Genomic DNA, 22,895 nt, shown 5'->3' with positions numbered 1-22,895 from the left:
AGGGAGACTCCCCGAATTCTTCTGTAGCCTCTTGACCCCACTCCTCTGCTTCAGCCTCGGAGTCTGAACTGCTCCCTGTCACCGGCTCTCCCTGCTCACTAAACCCTGTTGCCCATTCAGCATCCAGCCCCTCCTCCCAACCCTCTCCCTCTGACCTCTCCTCAGTTTCCCACCACCAATCCCCTGGCTCTGAGCCTTCCTCCTCTGGGGTTCCCTTGGAGGCTCCCTGGCTGGTGCCTCCCACCAATCCTCGTCATCCAGCCAGTCCCTGACACATGGTCAGCAATGATGGGAGTTGTAGCCCAGTGTTTGCCAAACTTGGACTACAATTCCCACCATTCCTGAGCACTGGTCCTGCTGGCAAGAGATGATAGAATCTGTAGTCCAAAACGGCTGGAGACCCACGTTTGGGAAGTTGTAGCCCCACAACATCTGGAGGGGACCCTGTTCTAAGTATAGGGTAACGGGAGCACAAGCATGGGGAGCGCAGAAAGGAGAGGGAAGAATGTGTGTTTGTGTGTATTCCTTCCAGCAGGGTTACACAGCTTCATGGGGCCTTAAGCTTAGATAATTACCAAAGAAATGACATTAACCAGGGCATGGCTGTGAGATAAAGCCCGTAACTCATTGCATTTGGAAACGAAGAATGTGGGCACGACTGCCCACTTGTTCAGTTTCCATAAAGGCACTGGAAACAGACGAAGCTGTAAAATGTGAGCTCAGAGCACCCTAATCAGGGTGAATAGCTTGCAAATGCAGTGAAAACTGATAAGACTCGACTCACAGTGCTCCTTAAGCCATGTAAATTCCCTCATAAACTCCAAGTTGAGAGGACAGAGCTGTCAAAAAGGGATTAACAAACTTGAAAATATGCACAGAGTTTGATGTGAATAAACCTTCCAGGAGACTTCCAAGCGGAGCTGGAGGCCCGTTATTGGTGGTCCAGATTAAACAGATGTTTTTAATAAAAAGCCAAAGGTGACTGTTCTTACTTGAATGCTCTTTGGGGGTAAACTCAAAATACTAATGGTGAATTACATAGTTCTAATCCCTTTTTAGTAACTGGAGAGACGTGGCACATTATTTTACTATTTTCAGCATCAAGATTTCTGCTCTATATCCACCTCTACATATATTTAAAGGTAATAATAAAAGGTTGCAACATTTTACTTACTTAAATGCTTTAAAAATGGATTCCCCCCTCCCCTCTCCATTGCTGCATAGACCCAGTGAAATTTGTTTCCCATTAAATATGCAAATTTATTTGGACATTTCCCCCAGATAAACTTGCTGCATGGGGGGCTACATGATGGCAATCCTAGTTCTCGTCTCAAACCTATTTGCATGTTGAATAACCAAGGGGCAAAGATTGCCATGCTTACTCAGCTGTTAAGTATTTGTGCTAACTTTGGCCTTAGCAAAATATCAGTTTCTGTTCTGAGGGTGACACAGTTAACAGTGAGCAGAGTATATGGTAAAATGGCTAACGACTGCTCTGAAAATGCTTGATGGGGGAGCAGAATTTTGTGGTCTTCTGTGTGACATGAACATGAAAGCTATGGGAATGATTCATTTATTTTTAGGAAACGTTAAGCAGTGGGCAGTTAAAGTTAACTAAAATCAGCAACGGAAAAATCAGAGCAGCTTACCAGGGCAAAATTCTGTCTATAAAAAATGGCCTTTACCTCCCAGTGGAAAGACATCAGAGAGGAGGCTAGTTGGGCCTCCACAGGGAGGGAACTGCAGAGCTTGATGAAGTAACTGAGAAAACTTATCAAGTTTCCACCAAACACATTTCTGATGTTGGTTGGGTAGAGAGAAAGGTCTCTTGGAAAGAGTTGAAAACATGGGCAGGTTTATATTCAAGAAGGCAGGCAGCCCCCAACCATTTACTGCTTTACAAGACATAACCACCACTTTTATTTGGGTTCGGAACAGAACCAGTAGATAATGAAGTTGTAAAATGGGAGTCATATGCTCCCTAAACCCAAGTCCTGATCAATAATCTGGCTGTAGCATTCAGCTGAAGTTTCTGAAGCTGTTTTTAAAAAACAAAATGAAAGCTAAAGGCTGAAAACAGAATAAAATAAAATAAAATCCTTCATGGGACTGCACCACTTCAAACAGCAGTTGGTAAGGTCCATATGCATGAACATTGCCCCGGGTAAAATGAACTAACTCCCCAAGCCCTAAATCTCTGCATATAGAAAAAAAGCATGACACACAAAACAGGGTTCTACCTTATTTCCAACATCGCCTTTTCCATAGCAAACAAAGGTACCGTATTTTTCGCTCTATAGGACACACTTTTTCCCCTCCAAAAATTAAGGGGAAATGTGTGTGCGTCCTATGGAGCGAATGCAGGCTCCTTGGCTTCAGCGATAGCAATGTGCGCACCGACCCCTCTCGCTCTCTAGGCTTCAGGGATAGCCGCCTAAAGCCTTTGGAGCGCAGTGGCTATCCCTGAGGCCTTTGGAGCGCAGCGGGACCTCGTGCTGCGCTCCAAAGGCTTTGGGTTCCTTTTGCTGAAGCCGGGAGAGCAAGACTCTCCTGGCTTCAGCAAAGAGGGAGAGCTGCGCAGCACCCCTTCAGCGAAGCAGGAGGAGAAATGGAAGGGGCTCCGTTTCTCCTGCCGCTTTGCTAAAGGGGTGCTGAGCAGAGAGGGGGAGATTTTTTTTTTCTTGTTCTCCCCCTCTAAAACAAGGTGCGTCCTATGGTCGGGTGCGTCCTATAGAGCGAAAAATACGGTACCTGTATATTGAAATATGAGGCCCTCCCTACAGGCCTATGGGCAATCTTAAGTGGTACAGTCCCACAAGATTATCCCATGTGAATTCTATGTGTACATTCCCCCTGAAATTTTGATGACTTTTCCATAGTACCCATACCAGGTTGAATACTGTGCATTCAATGCATAAGCAATGCAGGAAACCTTTCATGTGTATTGCAGCCTTTGCCACAGTAGCTTCAAGCAACAGCTGGAGATTGGTTGCTGATTTCTAGAAACTGCTTAACAGAACTCAAAATACAGGCATTTCCTATCTTATGTAACTTCTCATCCTACGAGGAACTGCTACTTGAACTCAGCTATCACTTGAGAAAACGAAACTTGCATCACGGAACCCATTCAGTGGAATCAGCCCAAGAACTAGCATGTTAGCATTTAGCAGTGCAATTCTCCCCATCTTTTTCTCTGCTCTTGTGATGAGCTTTTGGTCCTTGCTGGTCCCAGTCTGCCAAAAGTCCCATCTGCAAGTGATGGGTGTGCATTCTCTATTAGAGCTGCAAGCATTTGTTCATTATTATTATTTTTGCACAAATGGAAGGATTGGCAGGACCACCAAGGATGAACTAGCAGATCCAGGAGAACTTTGCCACAAGACAGCCCAAGGTCTCCCTTGATATAATGGACTGCTAGACTCTGAAATTGAACAGACCTGTGCCTATGGCTTCAGAGTCTTTCTACTGATAGCAGCAGAACAATGATGGATGCAGTAAGAAAGAAACAGCTAGTGCAAAAATACAAAACTTTCACTCAAGTAAGTGGAAGACTATCGTGGAAGGAATTGGACATACACAGGAGGCAATTAGGTTCATATCTCAGACATACCCACTGAGATATCCCAATAAGTGAATGTACTCAGTGAGCAAAATTCTTGTTGCAAAAGCTGATGCTGATTCTCTTTCTCAGCACAGCAATACTTACAGGAATACGGTGCAACAACAGGGATTCACTGATACTTCTGAAGAAAATCTATGCATTGGCAAAGGGAAAATTCACTATGGCTTTAAAGAGGTGACAGAAAATTAAAGCACAGATTTGCAGGGAAAAGTTTTTATCAATTTTCATGAGAAAAAAAAAATTGACAAAAGTGTACACCTGAGGTAAACACAGACGGCAGTTTTTGAAACCTGTGTTACTACTGGCTGTAAAATGTCTGGCTTCAGAAGACTAAGATGAGGCCTTCATAGCCAAGCTAGACATCCTGAATTATTTTTCTGGTTGTTAACTGACATTAAGCCACAGTTCCTTGGTTCAGATGTAACTATGAATTCTGGCTTGAAGCAAGTCAGGATTTTTTTAGTTCTAAATCGAGTGCGTAATGGCCGTGGGGGACAAGAAAGCCTTAAACAACCAACCCAATTTAGCCAAATTACACTTAGTCTTAGCTGTAAGAAGTGATGTTTTAGAATGCATAACCATGACTGTATATTTTATGTTTATAATTTTAAAAAAATCACATGGGAAGTGCACTACAACACTGGATTACTACACAATATTAATATATATATTTTTTCCATTATGTGTGTTGGGGGAGGGGTGTCATGAAAGGGCTTTGTGGGTTTCCTTGCTAAATTCACCTTGTCGGGATTTAGCTACACTCCACATAACACAACCATCATGGTGGATGTGCTTCCTGAGGTGGGGGCAGGTGGGGGAAAGTATCACCATTTCCCAGAAGCTCAATTTAACAGTCAGGATGCTGAGAAACCACAACGCCACCCCACATGCAAACACTCGCTGGGGCAACCCCATCTGGAATGTTCTCAGAACGGTAGCAACTGCTGCCATGGTCCCTGTGGGGAAAAAAAACACATCATGTGGAAACCCCTTGAAAAAAAACTGTTAAAAGAGATGGACCATGTCTTCTCATAAGTGGCCTCTCTGGAGCCTTCTAAATGCTGTTTCGCCATGTGGCGCTAACAACCACAAAAGGATAAACATAACATCTGTGCAGTATTATCACTCTTAAACCATGACTTTACCTCAGAGTATTCTATTCAGACAATATCTGTGGGATATGACATACTTCCTTTACCATGTAGTAACCGCCTGCACATGTTTGGGTTTTTTTAACCATCCTTTTATCACACTACTCATTCCCGCTACCCCCGGCCTGCTATCAGAAGCAAATCACCATATAATTGACCTTTTCTTTTTTAAAAAAATACCACATGAGAAGAGTGTATTATGCCCGTCAGCCACAATCTGCTCCTGTTTTGGCAGACAGTAGATGTGATAGTATATTCTAAACTAAAGATATAAGGCCTTCACATTAGTGGCTTCTTTCAGTTCTTTGCTCTTAACTTCTCTTGTAACAACCAGTCTGCTTGTTGGCTCTAATACCCTGGGCCTTCTCGACATTTCTTCTCAATCATGTCCAGGGCTTTTTTTCCAGCCGGAACTTGCCGGAACTCAGTTCCAGCACCTCTCAGGTGGGTGCCATTGCCATTATAAGAGAACAAGGGAGGTGTTCATGTTGAGTTCTGGCACCTCTGTTTCTAGAAAAATAGCACTGATCATGTCTGTTATGTACAGCAGAGATCTCGGTGGATGTTCCTGAAAAGATTAGCTGCCTTAGAGACGAGTATAAACAAACTTGCTTTTCTTTAATTATGCAAACAGAAATGGCTCAAACACCCCTTATATAGCTCACTTTGAACATGCATCCTGATAATAGACTACTGTACAAACAGACAAGTCCAGCCATTGCCCCCAACAATGCAGTGTCTATCTTTAACCTCCTGTTGTCTAAAAACGCAAGTGCCCTGCTAATTAAAGGCTGCTTCCCACAAAATCCAGATCATGGTCTGAAGGCACATGTTGCAGCTAAGCAGGATTAGTCCTATAAACCGCATGAGTGGAAAACCACTTGGGAAAGTGGTGTCGCCTGTTCTGAGCAGTGAGGTACAGTGGTGCCCCGCAAGACGAACGCCTCGCAAGACGGAAAACCCGCTAGATGAAAGGGTTTTCCGTTTTGGAGGCGCTTCGCAAAACGAATTTCCCTATGGGCTTGCTTCGCAAGACGAAATGTCTTGCGAGTTTCTGCGGGGGTTTTCCCCTTTTTTCCCCCTTTTCCTAAGCCCTAAGCCGCTTATCAGCTGTTCCGCTGATAAGCCGCTTAATAGCTGATCGCTAAAAGCCGCTAAACCGCTAATAGCGCTAATCCGCTAAGCTGTCAATGGGCTTGCTTCGCAAGATGAAAAAACCGCTATACGAAGAGCCTAACAGAACGGATTAATTTCGTCTTGCGAGGCACCACTGTATAAGTGTGTTAAACCAAACAACCAGTGGAGGTTAGTCCATTGCAGCAAGTGGGGTACTGCGCCATCAACCTTAGCCAGCCCCACCACCCTCCCTTCTTACTTACAGCCAGTCCAGAGGTGGTGCTTCTTGTCAGCTTCCTCCTCTCACTCTCCCCCCCCCCCACAAAAAAAAATTATTTGGTTTTACAAGTATAAAATTATAATAATACCACTACACATCCACAATTAAAAGATTCCTCCGAATCTCTAGACTTCCCACCTTCCCCTCCATGGGTTCTGTTGTTAAACCTTTTCTACTGCATCTTTTTTCAATATTCCATGTTTTTTACAACTCCATTGTAAAAGTCTACAGCTCTCGTTACATTACAAGTGTTATTGCAATCCTAGTGTTTTCAGCTGCTTACAGTGGTCTCCAAGATAAACTATAATTTTTCCCATTTCTCATTAAAGTTTTGGTCTTCCTGGTTCCTGAGCTTTCCAGTTAGTTTCGCCATTTTGGCACAGTCCAACAGTTTAATTTGCCATTCTTCTCTGGTAGGGACTTTATCTTCTTTCCATCTGTGGGCTAACAACATCCATGCAGCTGTTGTTGCATACAGAAAAAGTCTTTTCTGCTCCCTTGGAATTTCAGCACCTACAATTCCTAATAGAAAAGCCTCTGGCATTTTAAATAAAAACTATTTCAAACATTTTTTTCAATTCATTATATATCATTTCTCAGAATGCTATTATTACCTTACAGGGCCACCACATATGATAAAAGGTGACTTCTTTTTCTTTACATTTCCAGCAGATGTTTGTACCTGTCTTATACATTTTTCCTCTTCCTCCTTACTCTCTATGCTTCCCTTGCAGAACTCCACAGGGAGGAGGACGGGGGCAAAGCTAGAAAATTGTTGGCTTTGCCTAGCCTCGGTTTTCGCTCCACCTGCTGCTAGGCTATCTGCCCTCCACCCTACCAGTCCAAATTGGTACCAGGTACCACTTAAAACAACCAATAACAAAATATAACTGAGTGCCCTGCCAGGGGTGCAGAAGTAATGCTCAAACTACAATGGGGCTAGAGAGGACCCAACCTCGTTACTTTTTGTGACATCCCCTTAGCTCCTGTTTTAGAAGGCTATGGGTGGAGAAATCGTGGCATGGGGCTTGTAGACTCCCAGATGCTCCCAGAGTACTTCAACCACTATACAGAATTGCTGGTTCTCCAAACTCTTACCCCCTCCTTGAAAATGCAATCCGGATGTTCATATCAGTTGGCAAGTATTAATTCCAGATTGGCAGAATATGAGCAGGGGATGTTTATCAGTGGTGGGTTATACAACATATCATGTTTAGCCTTTTTATGTTTATGCAGTGAAATAACATTTAATCAGAAAATATCTAATTAGAACAGAGAAAAACAACATCATCAAGAACAGCACCACATTCTGCAAGAATGCATTAACCCGCCCACAAGGCACACACTATATTGAGGATAGTGGTGTTTCGAATAAGCTGAAGCATGCACACAACCTTCTGGTGATTCTATGCCTCTTGACTTTAATTGTAGGCTTGGTGCAAAAATTGGACAAATGCTCCACACCAAAACTCAGTATTTCTCTAATTCTTTAGTATTATTTATTTGAAGTATTTATAACCTGCTCTTCCTTGACTATTTTCAGTTTCAGAGTGAAAAACAGCTTTGGACAAGTATGGTAGGCATAGCTGTCAACTTTTCCCTTTTTTAAAGGGAAATTCCCTTATTCCGAATAGAATTCCTCGCAAGAAAAGGGAAAAGTTGACAACTATGTAAGTAGGTACATTCTAACATGCAATGTTCCTCCCCTCACCCTGCTGCCATATGCATTCTTATTTATCATCCTCCTTGTGCATTATGATGTGGTACAATCCCACACAGCAGGCAATAGGCAGACCTTGGGCTTATGGGATTATTATTTTTTGTTTCACTAAAACGCTCAATTCCACGAACCAGAGGGACATGCAAAATGGAAGGTCGGAAGGCTGAGACCGACTGCTCATACCTGCTGAGAAACTTTTCATATATGACAGAATCTACTAACTCAAATGAAGATTTAGCAGCCTTATTTAGAAGGGAGGACGTTGCCTTTTTTCAGTCGCTACTGTTGAACAATTAAACTTCAGAAACCTTTCTGATCTAATGCAAATCAAGCTACAAGATCTACCAGTAGATCCTAATCTATTCTCTACCCAACCCTCCTGTAAAGGACTCTTGTTTCTCCTTAAAATACTTATGGCTTGTTTCCTACAGACTGGCCTACTTTCCTCCAAGCTCCTGCCTTCCAAGCCAATCATAGCACCTTTTGCCAAATTATCATATAAAAAACCTGCCCAGAAAGAGAGACTGCACATGACTTAGTATTCCTTACAAGCTAGTGTCCAAAAGGGTCCATGAAGGAAGGAGACTTAGGAGAAGCCACTAGACTACTGGGTAAAGCCCTGTATATTTAACATTTGACAGAGAACAAGAGGAATGTGATTTTACATTAGATGAACAAAAGGATCGTGGTGTCCTAGAAAACAAGCTATCTGCCAGTAACTTGGAGTATGACAAGATGTCCCACCAGAACTATTTTGATATGTTAACATTTTAGAATAGATTTAATTGACAGTGCAAACACACACACAAGTTTGCATTTAGGTATCAAAAATTCACACGTTTTTATTGTGACATGCCATCTAAAGTACAGAGGGCCATTCCACACATTATGCAAAGCAAACCTTGGTTTGAAACTGGGTGTACCCAGAACAGGAAACTGCACTCAAGCCTGGCTTCTTAATGTGTCTAGCTATCCACAAACATGTTCTGAAGACGGATTTAACCCAATTAAAGCCCAGCTAACGTTACATTGGGGGGGGTATGCTTATCTTTGGTTTCACATACAAAAAGGCCTTTAGAAAATTAGTGAAAGGCTAAACTGCATTTGCAAGCTAAAAACCAGCAGCTCTGAATTACACAATTTGCCCGCAGACTTTAATAATTCAGTCTGGTTTACAATATCATTTAGACTATATTGCATATGAAAGATCCAACATTCTAATCTTGTAGAAATCTTTACACTCATGAAAGTCTTAAAACCTCTTAAAAATAGCACAACAATTTGAGTGAATGGGAGACAGGCAATTGCTTGGTATATTCTCAAAACAGCAAGCACTTTATCGCACACAAAAACCTGATATATGTTTGTGGTTAGCATGAGCTGAGTGGAGAATGTGCATATATATGGATGGATTGGGCACATGCTCAGGAATGCATGGAAAGTTTGCACAATGAAAACATGGACAGGGTTTTTTGTATGTTGCCCAGTCAACATGCACCTTTTGCAACTAATGCTGGAAAATGTGCACACATTGACAATGAGAACTGAGTAGCATATACACTGTTGAGTACAAAGCAGAATTTTCTAGACTAGTAGAAATTAGACCCACAGATTCCTAATGTGGTGGAGTTTTATATTGAACAATTGGATTTTCTAGAATGGATTTATCAAGCACTTGGTGTGACTTAAACTGAACCATACACATGATTTTAATTATAAAGGAACCCCCCTTATTCTGAGTATGCCAAATAATTATAATTTTAATCAAAACTGAAAAATGAGAACATGGTTTAAAATTTTTGAGGGATAAAAATGTTTGAAAATGTTCGCAACAGTCCTGTACAACAATCAAAACATTTCTTTTAAGGATTCCGGTTTCCTTTCTGTTTAAAAAGTAACCATTTCTGAATGATGGGAACTCCTATATTTAGCAGGCTTAGAATAGTACATAAAAATCTTGCCTGCCACCTTCCCTGTAAGTCTTTCATCATGTAGCAACTGGTGAATTAAAAGCAACCACCACCAAACCAACTGTGTGTGCCAGGCAGAGCAGAAAGCAGTTGACTGCATTAAGTCAATCACTCAAATTAATGTTGCTCCATGTCTGCTCACTAACCTTTTGTCCAATCCATTATTTAAAAGGGTAAAGGTACCCCTGCCCGTACGGGCCAGTCGTGTCCGACTCTAGGGCTGTGCGCCCATCTCACTTAAGAGGCCGGGAGCTGGTGCCGTCCACAGACACTTCCGGGTCACGTGGCCAGCGTGACGAAGCTGCTCTGGCGAGCCGGCACCAGCGCAGCACACGGAAACGCCGTTTACCTTCCCGCTAGAAAGCGGTACCTATTTATCTACTTGCACTTTAGGGGTGCATTATTAAATGCTAGCAAAATGCCAATCCTTAGAACAACTGATGGGGGAAATAAGGAGGACCTGTATATTGCAAAGACTTTGCTCGCAGAAGCACAGGCCCAGTGTCAGCACACAGCGTTCCTGAGCAGCTCCCAAGACCCCAGCACCCTGACCTCATCCCAAATGGTTAGATCTGGAAGCTACCATTTAAACTTTCTTCAATGCTGTGGGGCAAGGGTAGTCAATGCTGTGCTCTCCAGATGTTGTTGGGCTACAATGCCCATCAGCCTCAACCAGCATGGTCAGGGATGATGCAGTCTAGCAACAGCTGGAGGGCATGGTGTTGGCCATCCCTGCTCTAGAGCATTGTGGGAACTTTAAATTATTATTATTATTATTATTATTATTATTATTATTATTTATACCCCGCCCTCCCCAGCCAAGGATGGGCTCAGAGCGGCTAACAAGCAATAATAAAAACAAGTTGAATGAATACAACTTAAAAACAAGATTAAAATACATTAAAATATTGAAACATTAAAATATTAAAATGCAGCCTCATCACAGGAGGAGAAAGGAAAAAGGAAAAAGAAAGAGGGGGAGGGAATCAAATTGGCTCCAAGCCAAAGGCCAGGTGGAACAACTCTGTCTTTCAGGCCCTGTGGAAAGAAATCAGATCCTGCAGGGCCCTGGTTTCATGAGGCAGAGCGTTCCACCAGGCCGGAGCCAGAGTTGAAAAGGCCCTGGCTCTGGTTGAAGCTAATCTAACTTCCTTAGGGCCCAGGACCACTAGGGTGTTGCTATTTATGGACCTTGAGGCTCTCCGTGGGGCACACCGGGAGAGGGGGTCCCGTAGGTACGAGGGTCCTAGGCCGTGAAAGGCTTTAAAGGTCAAAACCAGCACCTTAAATCTGACCCTGTACTCCACCGGGAGCCAGTACAGCTGGGAAAGCACTGGGTGAATATGCTGCCATGGCAGAGACCCCGTGAGGAGCCTCGCTGCAGCATTCTGCACCCGCTGGAGTTTCTGGGTCAGTGAGAATGCTGCTATCACCACTAACAAATATGCTTGTGGTGCTGGTGGGGGGCACTTTGCCGAGGGTCCTCTCAATTGTGGAGCCACTCAGGGTGCTGACCCTCTGCTTCAGGACCCATGTCAGTTAAGGCTAGGCCATTTGGGGTCAGGAGTGGAAGGCAGATTTCTCATCACAGTGTCCCTGCATTGTTGTGATTGACAACTGTAGACTTACCTGGAGGAAAGTAAAGGGAATCACCAGTGGAATCCCCAGTGTCTGAGGTGAAGAGCAATGGATCCCCTTCTCTACCGTGTGCCCTACTACAAACTATTTACTTTGTCCCATTGATAGGAGCTAACAAGAATCAAGCTTAATGGCTCTTATTCCAGCAAGCCAACCCAAGCTCTGTCTGCACTAAATATCTATCTATCTATCTATCTATCTATCTATCTATCTATCTATCTATCTATCTATCCATCTATCAGCACTATGATACCACTATTTAAACAATCATGGTTTCCTGCAAAGAATCCTGGGAAGTGTGTTTGCTGTGGTTCTTTAAAATGGAACAACACTGCTTTAAATGCATATTGCAGATAATATTTCTTTCAGCAGCTTTGAAAAGTAGGCAAATATTGTCATTTCCATAGTAAAGAACAAAGTTCTGGTTGAGAGATATTGAGTATCGTAGGAATATTTCCATTCTCTTCCCTCTCTGTATTTTAAAGAGCATCCACATAGAACTTCATATGCATTTTTGTGTATCTATCTCCTAACATATGCACTATTTATCCAGTTTTGACAAATGTGATATATATTTTGCATTGCATTTTTTGCATGTGATTTTTGCAATGCAAAATACCCTAACAGAATGCATTTTTGTACATTACTTTTACTAATATATACATTTTTGTACGCATTATTTGGTTGGAAATTCGAAAAGCAAAATTTGGAGAAGTGCTAATTTCAAATGACAGCTGTGTTTTAGTTTACATATTGGTGTGCAAAATATAAATTTGGGAAGTTTGCCTTAAAAGATGAACCAAATGAATTTGTCCCCCATTATCTTTGCTTGCTCACTAACCAGAGTTTAAACCATGCATGGGGAAACTGAAGCCCTTCAGATGTTGTTCGACCCCAGTTTCCATCAGTTCCAGAGAGCATGGCCAGTAATCAGGGATGATGGGGCTGTAGTTCAACATCTGGAAGGCCATGCTTTGATTTAAACTAACAACGTTGAACCTAACAGGGAACTCTGGTTAGTTGAAAAGAAGAAGCAGATGCTTGCAAATTCCTCCCCACAGGTAATGAAGGAGCATGCAAAAGACTGAGGCTCACTCATGGAAGACTAAATCATATTTTAGGGTTACATCCAAAGTGGTCTACTGGCTTGGATACCCAGTAAATTTGTAACAGAGATGAAAGTTGAACTTCCCCACCTCACAGTTCACTATCTTAACCTAGGGTGAGAAACCTTCGGCCTGGGAGGCAAAAGCAGCCAGTCAGGATTCTCTATACCAGGCATAGGCACACTCAGGCCCTCCAGATGTTTGGGACTACAATTCCCATCATCCCTAGCTAACAGGACCAGTGGTCAGGGATGATGGGAATTGTCGTCCCAAACATCTGGAGGAGCGGAGTTTGCCTATGCCTGCTCTGTACGGTCCATGGGACTCTTGCCAGGTCACAGCCACACCCACTCTTCCCAAGCCACACCCCTCATCATCCCTACTTCATTCAGTGCTTGAGTTTTTCTGCCTGGCTCTGACAACACATCTTGGCTGCCTGGATGGAGTATAGAGAGGGTTGTGTGAATGTGCGTAGAAACCAGCCTTTTGCACAAAGGTACAATTTACATTGGGACGCAGGTGGCGCTGTGGGTTAAAGCCTCAGCGCCTAGGACTTGCCGATCGAAAGGTCGGCGGTTCGAATCCCTGCGGCGGGGTGCGCTCCCGCTGCTCGGTCCCAGCGCCTGCCAACCTAGCAGTTCGAAAGCATCTCCGGGTGCAAGTAGATAAATAGGGACCGCTTACCAGCGGGAAGGTAAACGGCGTTTCCGTGTGCGGCTCTGGCTTGCCAGATGCAGCTTTGTCACGCTGGCCACGTGACCCAGAAGTGTCTCCGGACAGCGCTGGCCCTTGGCCTCTTAAGTGAGATGGGCGCACAACCCCAGAGTCTGTCAAGACTGGCCCGTACGGGCAGGGGTACCTTTACCTTTACCTTTTACAATTTACATTATTTGCTTTGCTCACAGTTGCCTCTGCCACTGCCCACCACTGGCATGGCCCCCTCAGAAGGCTGCTCAGGTAGGTATACGGCCCTCTGTCTGAAGAGAGTTCTCCACGCTTGTCTTAAACACTATGCAACGTTAGCTAGATATTGCCTCAATGCTGAAAATGGTTAGCACTGTGTATCTGGTTGGACAGTATCCAAGATTTCTCTAAACCACTGTGCATGCATGATGACCTTTAAAAAGAAAAAATCTGGGCAAGTGGAGACAATGCAGATTTCTAAACACATTAATCAGACACAGCATAAACTGTTTTCTGAATTTACTTCTAACAGACAAAAGTATGTTGTTTTAAAAATAAAACAGAGTCAATGTTTCATGTGAGTTTTAACTACACAATGCTTTTTGTTTTTAGTCTTCCTTCATTCTCTTTAGTGTACAGAAAAGGGAGAACCGTATTGAATCGGCATCATTGACACACTGACATAGGACTTAAGTATGCTTACCCTAAGCTTGGGTTAAAATACTTTTCTGATCAGGATATTTTGATAAGGTGTGGGTTCTTCTTCCAAGCTAAATATGCAGCACTTTCAAGGTTTGATCCCTGAAGCCCTGTCCACAATCTCATTATGTTAAAGTATGGGGAGCAGGTTAGGGACGCGGGTGGCACTGTGGGTAAAACCTCAGCACCTAGGACTTGCCGATCGTCAGGTCGGCGGTTCGAATCCCCGCGGCGGGGTGCGCTCCCGTTGCTCGGTCCCAGCGCCTGCCAACCTAGCAGTTTGAAGGCACCCCCGGGTGCAAGTAGATAAATAGGGACCGCTTACTAGCGGGAAGGTAAACGGCATTTCCGTGTGCTGCGCTGGCTCGCCAGATGCAGCTTGTCACGCTGGCCACGTGACCCAGAAGTGTCTGCGGACAGCGCTGGCCCCCAGCCTCTTAAGCGAGATGGGCGCGCAACCCCCGAGTCGGACACGACTGGCCCGTACGGGCAGGGGTACCTTTACCTTTACCTTTATGGGGAGCAGGTTATATATCAGATATATTTTCCTCCTCTTGGAAACCCATCAACAACTCCTAGGGATTGCCAAAGAACAATTCCTAAGGGTGCCAATAGTTAATTTAAAAGAAAACGGGAAAATATTCAGGACCAATGAATGGGAGTGACCCAAGTGACCTTACTGCTGGAATCCTGATGTCAATCTGTTACGCTGGGCTCTGACTTGCTCTGACCCAGGCCTCCTGATGAATGATGACCCCAGGCGAGCAGACAAACACCCCACCTCAATCTGGCACTGAAATCCCTGGTGAACCTGGAATGGCCTCCCTGGGCTTGCCTCCAGGGGTCACTCTGGAGGTACATCAAGGTGGGCTCCTGACAAACCTCTGGCAGTGGAACTGCCAACTAAGTCAGAGGGGAATGTCAAGTCGTCCCCAGCCCTAAAGAGGATCTACACCAGAAGGTCCAAGCCCAAACAGCAGGTCATTGACAAAATACATGCCTGAGAGCCCAATGTTGCTGCACAACACCTGAGTAAAGGGCTCCTTGCAAGTACAGTGGTACCTCGGGTTACATACACTTCAGGTTACAGATTCCGCTAACCCAGAAATAGTATCTTGGGTTAAGAACTTTGCTTCAGGATGAGAACAGAAATCGTGCTCCGGCGGCGCAGTGGCAGCAGGAGGCCCCATTAGCTAAAGTGGTGCTTCAGGTTAAGAACAGTTTCAGGTTAAGAACGGAGCTCCGGAACGAATTAAGTACTTAACCCGAGGTACCACTGTAATGGCACTCTTAGAGCAGATTCAAGCATCTGCAGTTGGTGTTGGGTGTGGTCTGGGGCAACAGGTTTCACTTAGGAATCTATCAATTGCTAGGAACAATGCATGCAATTCAGCTTTCTATGCTGAACTTGACTTCTTTCTTTTCCTGCATGTCATGAGGCAGCCCCAGATATTGTCCAGTTGTTATCAAACTACCAGAACTATAAAGAGTAGACCAAAAGACAAGGCCATGTAAGGAGGCTTAGGCTAGGCTAAAATATATCCCCCTACAGCACCTTTAACATGCATTTCCGTGCTAGACAGAAGATGGCCAACAATACTTGCTCCATTTTGCATTGTGAAAACAATCCTGAGCTTCTTTTTAAAATGTTCATACAAATCAGCCTTCCCCAGACTGATGCCTTCCTGATGTTTTGGACTACACCTCCCACTAGCCCCAGCCAGCACTGCATTCTTATTTTTATTCTTAATATTCTCCCCATCTGACTGGGTAACCCCAGTCACTCCGGGCAGCTTCCAACAAATTAAAACACAACGGCCAAAGGTCAGAGATGACAGAAGTCGCAGTCCAACAACATCTGAAATTTAGCAATGTTGAATTTTAACATGGTCACTCACAAATTGTACTCCCCTCCCCCAACCCGCCTTCCGTCCGGTACCTTTGGAAGAGTCTTTCCATTTGCCATAAGGGTCACGAGTCCTGCACAGCAGACCAAGGCACTGGAACTGGAGAGGCCAGAACTTGGAGGGATGGTTCCTTCTACAAGGCAATTCATGCCACTTGGACTGTCAAGACTGAAATGATCCTAAACAGCAAGGGGGAAATTACTAAAATTAATCAGTAAGCTCAGGCACACATTTTCAGTATAGAATAAGCAAAGAATGGCTCTTACATAACACTGGAGCAGGACTGGCATAGTTTCTCGCAGGGAAATTGAAGGCAATTTCCAGAACCAACCCTACCACGGATCCAGAACCAGGGGCTTAATGATGCACGGGAGCCCTTAAGATACCACCTAGTTCTAGGGAACTAGAGATAACATGCTGGACCAGCAGCAGGCCTGAGAGGGTCAGGTAGCATCCCTGCAAAAAGATGTGACTACAATAGTCTGCTTTTGCCTTGCCCTTGCCCTTGCCCACCCCACCTCACTCCCAACCACTTAGGAGGTTGGTAGCTAAGGCTGACACTGCCAGTCATTTACAGTGGTGCCTCGCAAGACGAAATGAATCCGTTCCGTGAGGCTCTTCGTATAACGGTTTTTTCGTCTTGCGAAGCAAGCCCATTGACAGCTTAGCGGATTAGCGCTATTAGCGGTTTAGCAGCTTTTAGCGATCAGCTTTTAAGCGGCTTATCAGCGGATCAGCTGATAAGCGGCTTAGCGGCTTAGGAAAAGGGGGGAAAAGGGGGAAAAACCCGCAGGAACTCGCAAGACATTTCGTCTTGCGAAGCAAGCCCATAGGGAAATTTGTTTTGTGAAGTGCCTCCAAAACGGAAAACCCTTTCGTCTAGTGGGTTTTCCGTCTTGCGAGGCGTTCCTCTTGCGGGGCACCACTGTATAACTTATCATTTAAAAGGGTACTATTGCTATAGCAGTGTTTCTTGTTATGTTAAAGTATACCTTCCATAAACCAGTTACAGTGGTACCTTGGGTTAAGTACTTAATTCGTTCCAGAGGTCCGTACTTAACCTGAAGCACCACTTTAGCTAATGGGGCCTCCTGCTGCTGGCGCGCCGCCGGAGCATGATTTCTGTTGTCATCCTGAAGCAAAGTTCTTAACCCGAGGTAATATTTCTGGGTTAGCGGAGTCTGTAACCTGAAGCGTATGTAATCCGAGGTACTACTGTATAGTGGTACCTCAGGTTAAGAACTTAATTTGTTCTGGAGGTCCATTCTTAACCTGAAACTCTTCTTAACCTGAAGCACCACTTTAGCTAACGGGGCCTCCCGCTGCCACCATGCCGCTGCTGCACAATTTCTGTTCTCATCCTGAAGCAAAGTTCTTAACCCAAGGTACTATTTCTGGGTTAGTGGAGTCTGTAACCTGAAGCGTCTGTAACCCAAGGTACCACTGTACTCTCAATATTTCCTGAAAACACAGGTTATTTCCCAAACACCATGCTACCCATGGTTTCTTGTGTCCGCTCTTCTTCCAAACACTTTAGTGCTCCATTTATGCCTTGAGATGCAAAAACATCCCAGTTCACTCCTTCTGGACGCCTCGTTTTATAGGTGCGGCTCTCACTGAATACAGACACTGATTCCCTAACTTTGCTGCAGGCAGTTGAGCCAGGATACCTGCACCACTACCTATAATCTTCCTGGGAACTGAGTGCCCCCCAAAGAGCCAGCCCCATGCCTTCTGCCTGCCATAAAGCTCAGATCTCCTACTCCCAATATAGGCAAGCCATTGCTGAGTGAGGGCGCCAATGTAATCTCTGTGTCCTCACTCAGTATTGGCAAAACACTGCTAAGCGAGGACATCAGGATATTCCTCTATGTTTCTCAACTACCCCTCTTTCCTGCTACCTCAAATAACTTACTAGAAATAGGAACTTAACAGGTGTTTGCCAGTACAACTTACAAGTAGCTAAGGAAAAATCCAAAGAAAACCCACATCCACCTGTTCCTTGCACCATTTTTTTTTTCAGTTATAGAGCAGCTATTTAGAGGCCCAAAGTATCACTGTATTCAGCCAGGGTAAATCTATAAAAAGTGCTGCTTATATGAAGACTTGCGCAGAATGCTCTGCAAACCACTTTTACTTCAGTAAGAAATTTCAATATGGGGCTTTGAAAAGATGGCCGGTTTTTACTGAAACTGTAGTACATAGACAGTTCCATTTTTCTATAGTGGCTTAAAGCCATCTTAAGTGGTCTGTGGCTCACCGTAGAAAGTAATCATTCTAAACTCCCAGACTCCTAGTACAAGATCAGCAGACGAGCTACTGGGCCAGCAACCTCATAAGCTAAAATATGCTAACAATTTCCCCTAAAGTCCACATATTGTCAATCAAAGACCTCTTTTAGCCAAGTGGAAGTTTTATGAGTTAGACCAGATGCCAAATGGGATGCCAGTGCCTTCAAGTCAAATAGATATCAAATATATTATTCTTGTTGGTACAGATGGAGAAAGTATTAATAAATATCAGATATTATCACAGAGGTAGGGAATTGTGGCCAGCATTTAGAATTCTCACTACTAACTGGACAGAACACAGCACATAAAAAACACTTTTTTTATTATAATAATATTTATTAAATTTTGTATAACCAATAAAAGGCATTCATAATAACATAATATTTTCCATTATCCACATTTCATTCTCAACTTTGGACTTCCTCACATCTCTTGTTCCTGCTTTCTAAACATAAATTTTACCAGCAAATTATTAGCTTGATTTAATTCACACAATATAATTTTCCAATATTTAATGTCTCAAATTTTGGGATTTAACATACTCTTCTTGAAGCTTAATCATAAAATATTAATTATCCCAAATTTATCTTTTCATCTTCCGATTGAATTTAAATTTATATTCTTTATAACTAGTTTGTTGAAGCCATGTTTTTGCTAATCTTACATCTTTCTTAACAATCATACAATTTACAATATTTTTGTAGATAGTCCTTGAATTTCTTCCAGTCTTCCTCCACCAGTTCTTCTCCCAGGTCTCGGATTCTGCCCGTCATCTCCGCCAGTTCCATATAGTCTATCAGTTGCATCTGCCATTCTTCCAGTGTGGGTAATTCTTGAGTTTTCCAGCTTTTAGCGATGAGTATCCTTGCTGCTGTTGTAGCGTACATAAAAAAGGTTCGATCCTTCTTTTGCACACTCTGACCAACAATGCCCAAGAGAAAGGCCTCTGGTTTCTTAAGGAAGGTATACTTAAATACCTTTTTCAGTTCATTATACATCATTTCCCAGAAAACCTTCACTCTAGGGCAAGTCCACCAGAGGTGAAAGAATGTTCCTTCAGCTTCTTTACACTTCCAACATTTATTATCAGACACATGGTATATCTTTGCAAGCTTGACTGGGGTCATGTACCACCTGTATATCATTTTCATAATATTTTCTTTCAAGGCATTACATGCCGTAAATCTCAAACCTGTGGTCCATAACTTTTCCCAGTCAGCAAACATGATGTTGTACCCTATGTCCTGTGCCCATTTTATCATGGCTGATTTGACCATTTCATCCTGTGTATTCCATTTTAACAGCAAATTATACATTCTTGAAAGTATCTTAGAGCTGGGTTCTAACAGTTCAGTTTCTAACTTTGACATAAAAAACACTTTTAATGGTACATCTGATTTTCCCCAGCAAAAAAATTATTGGCAGAATTTATTTGAAGTCGCTTTGCTTTTGATGACAACTAGCAAATCAGGGTTTTTAGAACAAACTGGTATGTTTTGAATATTTCTTCCACTGTTAAGACTCTTTCAAGTTGTTTAAAAATAAGATGTCTACAAAACATCTTACACCAAGAAACAGACCTATGCATAGAATTGCTCCATCAAAATTTTTACATGTCATGCTATGTCAATGTTATGCTATATATACACATACAGTGGTAGGCACAAACGTCCATGTTTTCCATTTAATTTCTAACAACTTGGCTTTATTATTATAATTATTATTTTTTAAGTTTGTATACTGCCCTTCATCTGAAGATCTGAGGGTAGTTTTATCCATTTTTATTTTGAAGAAGGTTCTGCTGACAGGGGCTTCCGAAGTGAGGTGGCTGGCACTTCCACAGGGCAATAAAAACTAAAAAAATGATGGGTTTTTTGGAAATGGAAACAGACTTGTGGATGCTACATTCTGTATGATGCAGCCAATTGTACATTTGCACAGTGATGCAATGAATGCACAGTCTCTCAGAGGCAGTTAATGGCAAACAGTAGATGGAGTTGGGCTGTTGACCAAGTTAAATTCTTTGGTTAATTTAGCCCTGCTGAGACTATCGGGTCCAGTGAGAAGTACAGTCGTGCCTCGCAAGACGAAATTAATCCATTCCGCGAGGCTCTTCGTATAGCGGTTTTTTCGTCTTGCGAAGCAAGCCCATTGACAGCTTAGCGGATTAGCGCAATTAGCGGTTTAGCGGCTTTTAGCGGATCAGCTGATAAGCGGCTTATCAGCGGATCAGCTGATAAGCGGCTTAGGGCTTAGGAAAGGGGGGGGAGGGGAAAAACCCCACAGGAACTCGCAAGACATTTTCGTCTTGCGAAGCAAGCCCATAGGGAAATTCATTTTGCGAAGCGCCTCCAAAACGGAAAACCCTTTCGTCTAGCGGGTTTTCCGTCTTGCGAGGCACCACTGTAGCAGTTTAAGTGGCCCTACAAAGGAGTAATGCGATCAATTACAGCTGTATCAAATGAGCTGCTTCCCAGGCTACAGTAAATGAGAGACTGAAGGAGCATGCAAATTCCTTTTTTGTACATGTCGCTCTTCAGTCAGAAAGCAAATAGCAAAATAACACACATCCATCACCACTTTCAACATCCCAGTTAGCAATTGTGTGCCTTTTTCTTTCCATGTTTTGCAATCCTACTGGCGAATGAAGCAATCGCTTCTCCATTTTTTCCAATTATTATTATTTTCTCTCCCCCCACCCCTTGCTTCCTAGGAATCTCTCCTTCTGGGAGATGAAAGAAGACCTGGCGGAGAAATCTTTTAAATTCCTGGCCTCTCATTTTTGGGAGCCGTAAACACTTGCTCTGCAGAAGGTTGAAATATTTCCGATTCCTAGGAAAGAGCATCAGATTTTTTCACATTTCCACTGCAGATGGAACAGAAATTATTTTGGCCAATCACATATGACACAGGCATGGTGCCTTACTGACAATTTAAGACAAATTTCCAGGAGCTTGGGTTGCCTGAGGTTTTGGGAGCAATCGGTTCAGACTTTTGGCAACAGAAATCTGCTCCTCTTTTTGCATTCCATGGATCAGGGAAGACAGGAAGAGAGAAAGAGGTGTTGGAAAAGAAGAGAGTAAAATATGGGGCTGTGGCCACTTCGGGTTCTCCACCAGAATGTGGCCCTCAAAAAATTAGTCCAGAGGGAATGTGGCCCTTGACTGGGGGGAAAAATGTTCTACTAAAGCACACTATGAGTTCCTTTTCCATGTATCTATTTGCTTTGTGTTTGGTAGGTGGTCTGGCTTATCCTGACATGAAATATTAAATTAAGAAAAACATATTGGAAAGGCGAAAAGGATAAATGATATAGTACTAAACAACTTAACTTTTGCCCAAGGTTTTACAAATTTCAGTGAGTGGATGAATTGGCCTGACTATTTTAGTTTCTCTCCTGGATCACAGGCTGAGATACTCTTTAGCATCCTTAAGACTGCAGTCCATTGTGGTGCTTTAAGGAAGACGGGGGGAAATTAGCTATGAAAATTGGCTATACTGAGAGGAATGGAAGACTTTGGTCATTATTTACTGTTTTGTAATAATAATAATAATAATAACAACAATAATAATTTTATTTATACCCCGCCCATCTTGCCAGGCCTCCCCAGCCACTCTGGGCGGCCCCAAACAGAATATAAAAAATTGGATAAAAATCAAGCATTAAAAACTTCCCTAAACAGGGCTGCCTTCAGATGTCTTCTAAAAGTCAGATAGTTCTTTATTTCCTTGACATCTGATGGGAGGGTGTTCGACAGGGTGGGTGCCACTACCAAGAAGGCCCTCTGCCTGGTTCCCTGTAGCTTCACTTCTCGCAGTGAGGGAGCTGCCAGAAGGCCCTTGGAGGGGTACCTTAGTGTCTGGGATTGACGATGGGGGTGGAGACACTCCTTCAGGTATAGTGGGCCGAGGCTGTTGAGGGCTTTAAAGGTCAGCATCAACACTTTGAATTGTGCTCGGAAATGTACTGTAAATGATATGACATTCAGATGGACCATAGCTCACTGGTAGAGCATCTGCTTTGCAGAAGGTCCCAAGTTCAATCCCCAGCATCTACATATATATGTAGGGAGATGTTTTGCTGATTTCAGTTTTTATGGCAATACTGAGCTAGATGGAGAAAGGGTCTGACAAAGTCTAATGCAGCTTTCTACATTCCTAAACTTTGTTCAAGAACATTTGGCTAAAAGTGGCCAAGCCTATTCAGCAGAGGTGAAGAACTAGTTTTTCTTGGGCAGGTGCATTTTCTCAAGGGTAATGGAGGAGGTATACAATGGCAGTGGGCAGGGCCGCAGCACATGCGCGCGCACTCACACACACATAGCCTACCTCCCAAGTAAATGCATTGGATTGCAGCCTCGTTGCATTTAAAGGGGTTTATTCCATAGAGACATCACCTTGCCAACAAAGGTCCATATAGTTAAAGCTATGGTTTTCCCAGTAGTGATGTATGGAAGTGAGAGCTGGACCATAAAGAAGGCTGATCGCCGAAGAATGGATGCTTTTGAATTATGGTGCTGGAGGAGACTCTTGAGAGTCCCATGGACTGCAAGAAGATCAAACCTCTCCATTATGAAGGAAATCAGCCCTGAGTGCTCACTGGAAGGACAGATCCTGAAGCTGAGGCTCCAATACTCTGGCCACCTCATGAGAAGAGAAGACTCCCTGGAAAAGACCCTGATGTTGGGAAAGATGGATGGCACAAGGAGAA

General features: G+C 43.5%; 1 protein-coding gene across 5 annotated transcripts in view; it reads right to left on the bottom strand.

Annotated features, from left to right (window-relative positions):
- Window positions 1-22,895, bottom strand: part of GALK2 (galactokinase 2) — a 77,762-nt gene that overhangs the window by 37,741 nt on the left and 17,126 nt on the right. For 4 of the 5 annotated variants that reach the window (XR_013833054.1, XR_013833055.1, XM_079953381.1 and 1 more), the window contains exon 5: window positions 15,926-16,072. The exons of the other annotated variant lie outside the window; for it this stretch is intronic. Coding sequence is in view for 2 of the 4 variants with exons in the window: in XM_079953381.1 (XP_079809507.1) it covers window positions 15,926-16,072 (147 nt within the window). In the remaining 2 variants the exon portion in view is untranslated. The remainder of the gene's footprint in view (window positions 1-15,925; window positions 16,073-22,895) is intronic. 5 annotated transcript variants of the gene reach the window in all.

Source organism: Podarcis cretensis (assembly GCF_951804945.1).
Source record: "Podarcis cretensis genome assembly, chromosome: 14".
Taxonomy (NCBI): domain Eukaryota; kingdom Metazoa; phylum Chordata; class Lepidosauria; order Squamata; family Lacertidae; genus Podarcis; species Podarcis cretensis.
The sequence above is the reverse complement of the archived record's forward strand: the minus strand, read 5'-3'. Positions and strand labels throughout refer to the sequence as shown.